General features: G+C 25.7%; 1 protein-coding gene across 1 annotated transcript; it reads right to left on the reverse strand.

Annotated features, from left to right (window-relative positions):
- Nucleotides 1-187: 187 nt before the first annotated feature.
- EHI_162910 (uncharacterized protein) lies at nt 188-1,999 on the reverse strand (the record flags this gene model as incomplete). Its single annotated transcript, XM_001914433.1, has 1 exon — nt 188-1,999. The coding sequence occupies one exon, from the start codon at nt 1,997-1,999 to the stop codon at nt 188-190; it is 1,812 nt and encodes a 603-aa protein (XP_001914468.1).
- Nucleotides 2,000-2,392: the final 393 nt, after the last annotated feature.

Consider the following 2,392-nt stretch of genomic DNA (forward strand, 5'->3'; position numbering starts at 1 on the left):
AAATTATGTTTTATTCTTTTTTATTTCATTTCAAACAAATATAACAAATGAAATATGAAAATATTATTTCTATCATACAAATTGTCATTCAGTTAAGTTTTTTATTTATTTGTTCGTTATTTCCTCCTTCATTTATTTATCGTTATTTCATTAAACAAAAATACTTTTTAATTAATTCTTTCTTCAATTAGAGAATTAATGCGATTATTCCAATAATAACCATGCTGACATTTATTATGCTTATTGGTATTCCACTTGAACAAATGCCTTTAATACATTTGTTGTTGATATAATCAAATTTATATCCTGAATCACAATAAGCTAGTACGCATTTTGAACTCCACTCTCCATTATCTCCACATTCATATCCTCCATGTCCATGTTCGATATTAATTTCTTTGTCACATATACTATCTCTTTTAACTAATCTTTTATTCTTTGGATTACATTTTGTTTTATACTTTTCTATTATTTTCTTTGTTTCTTCTTCAAATTCATTTATCTTATAATTTGAAAATTGATAAATATTCACTCTTTCATCAATCATATCTGTTAAAAATTCTCCTGGAATTGTTTCATTGTAATTATAATTATATCTGTATGTTTCTCCAACACTTATTCCAAGATTATATCCATATACTTCCATCCATATATGAGGGAGTACAGGAACATAGTCAATAACATCAGTTGGTGATAATCCTACTTCAAATTCTTCATCTTTACCATATGGATCTCCATCAAATCCTACAAGAATAGCTCCTCCCCATTCTTTTAATCCTTTTGTTACCAATGAACATCCTGAATAACAATATGAATCTGTATAAACTACTATTTCTGTTGGTTTTCTTGGATGTTTCATTAATTTCATTTTTGGAAAAACTTGAATTGATGGCTGTGTAACTTTATGTTCAACATCACCATATTTAATAATATTTGGTTTTGAGTACCAATCTCCAAGTGGGAATGAATTAATTATGGGAATTATACTTGTCCATTTACTTCTTCTTTGTTGGCATGTTTTTGGATCATATAAATTTACAGCAAATCCTGTTTTTAACACATGCTTTGTGTAGTCTGATTCTCTCAATGAAACTATATAATTAACATCATCATATGGTGATAATATCTTTTCTATCCATTGTGAATAAATACTATATCCTCCTCCATTCTTTGGGAATATGACTTGAATAGGATAATTATTAGAATCAAACAAATCAATACAATTTGAAATTGTTTCTTCATATGACTCTTTGACTTCTGTATCAAAAGAACGAACTACTAATGTGTTTACACCATTCACAGAAAATGTACAATGAATATTATTATCTTTTGATGTAAATTTTCTTGTAATTCTATCATTTTCATCGAGTGCTTTCTTTGTATTGATTATATCTTTTGTTTCTTCTTCAGTTAATGGTTTTCTAATTCCTTGTTTTAGTTTTTCATTGCTATTTGATACAAATGCTCTTCTTCTATATATTTTATAATTAACACTTACACTTTCTCCATTTTCCCATGTAATACTTATTGGTGTATTTAAATATTCTTTTGTCAATGGTAAATAACTTAAATCACCTTCAACAAATTCATCTTTTGCTTCTGTAAATTGTGCATGTGGATATTTTAATGTTGAATATTTCTTTCCAAATTCACGAATAATATTAAATGGATCTTCTCCATTTATTGTTTTAACTGGTACATTCATATTCTTTATAATTTCATCTGGTGGATTCACAACGCTAAATTTGAAGGAATACCTTGGAATTAAATACATTTTCTTATCATTCTCAATATTTATTGAAAATGGAAGGAAATAATAGAAAAGTGTTAATTCACTATTTTTATTGATGCTAAAATAATTTTCATTTTTTATACTAAAAGCTAAGTGAGAATCTCTTGTTGAAATAATAAGATTATTAATTTCTGAATAAAATTCATACAGACTTGTAGTTTTTGTATTTATTTTATCTAATTTTGAATCAATATCTACTTTCTTCATAATAATTATTTGAAAATGATGGTTGTGGTGGATTCTTTAATATGTCTTTAAATACATATGATTCTAAATAGTATTTTAAATCATTAATAATAGCGTTATTTTCATCTTCTGTTGTTTGAATAGATTCAATACATTCAAATGCACTATCAACCGTATCTGTTATGTATAGATACGTTCAAATTCACTACACTGTTTTGATAATGAGACAGTAATAAATAGAAGAATAATGCAGATCATTTTAATGAATAAACCTTTCTTAGTTTGTGTTTAAATACTCTGTTATCCTGTCATTTATTTTACCCTATTTCTTGATTTAGTATCATTTTATTATTATTTTCATTTAATTCCTCTTTCTTTTGTTTTCCTATCGCACTTATTTTTCTTTGTATTAAC

The sequence above is a fragment of the Entamoeba histolytica genome, genomic scaffold, assembly GCF_000208925.1.
Source record: "Entamoeba histolytica HM-1:IMSS scf_1104750518755 genomic scaffold, whole genome shotgun sequence".
In the NCBI taxonomy this organism is placed as follows: Eukaryota; Evosea; order Mastigamoebida; family Endamoebidae; genus Entamoeba; species Entamoeba histolytica.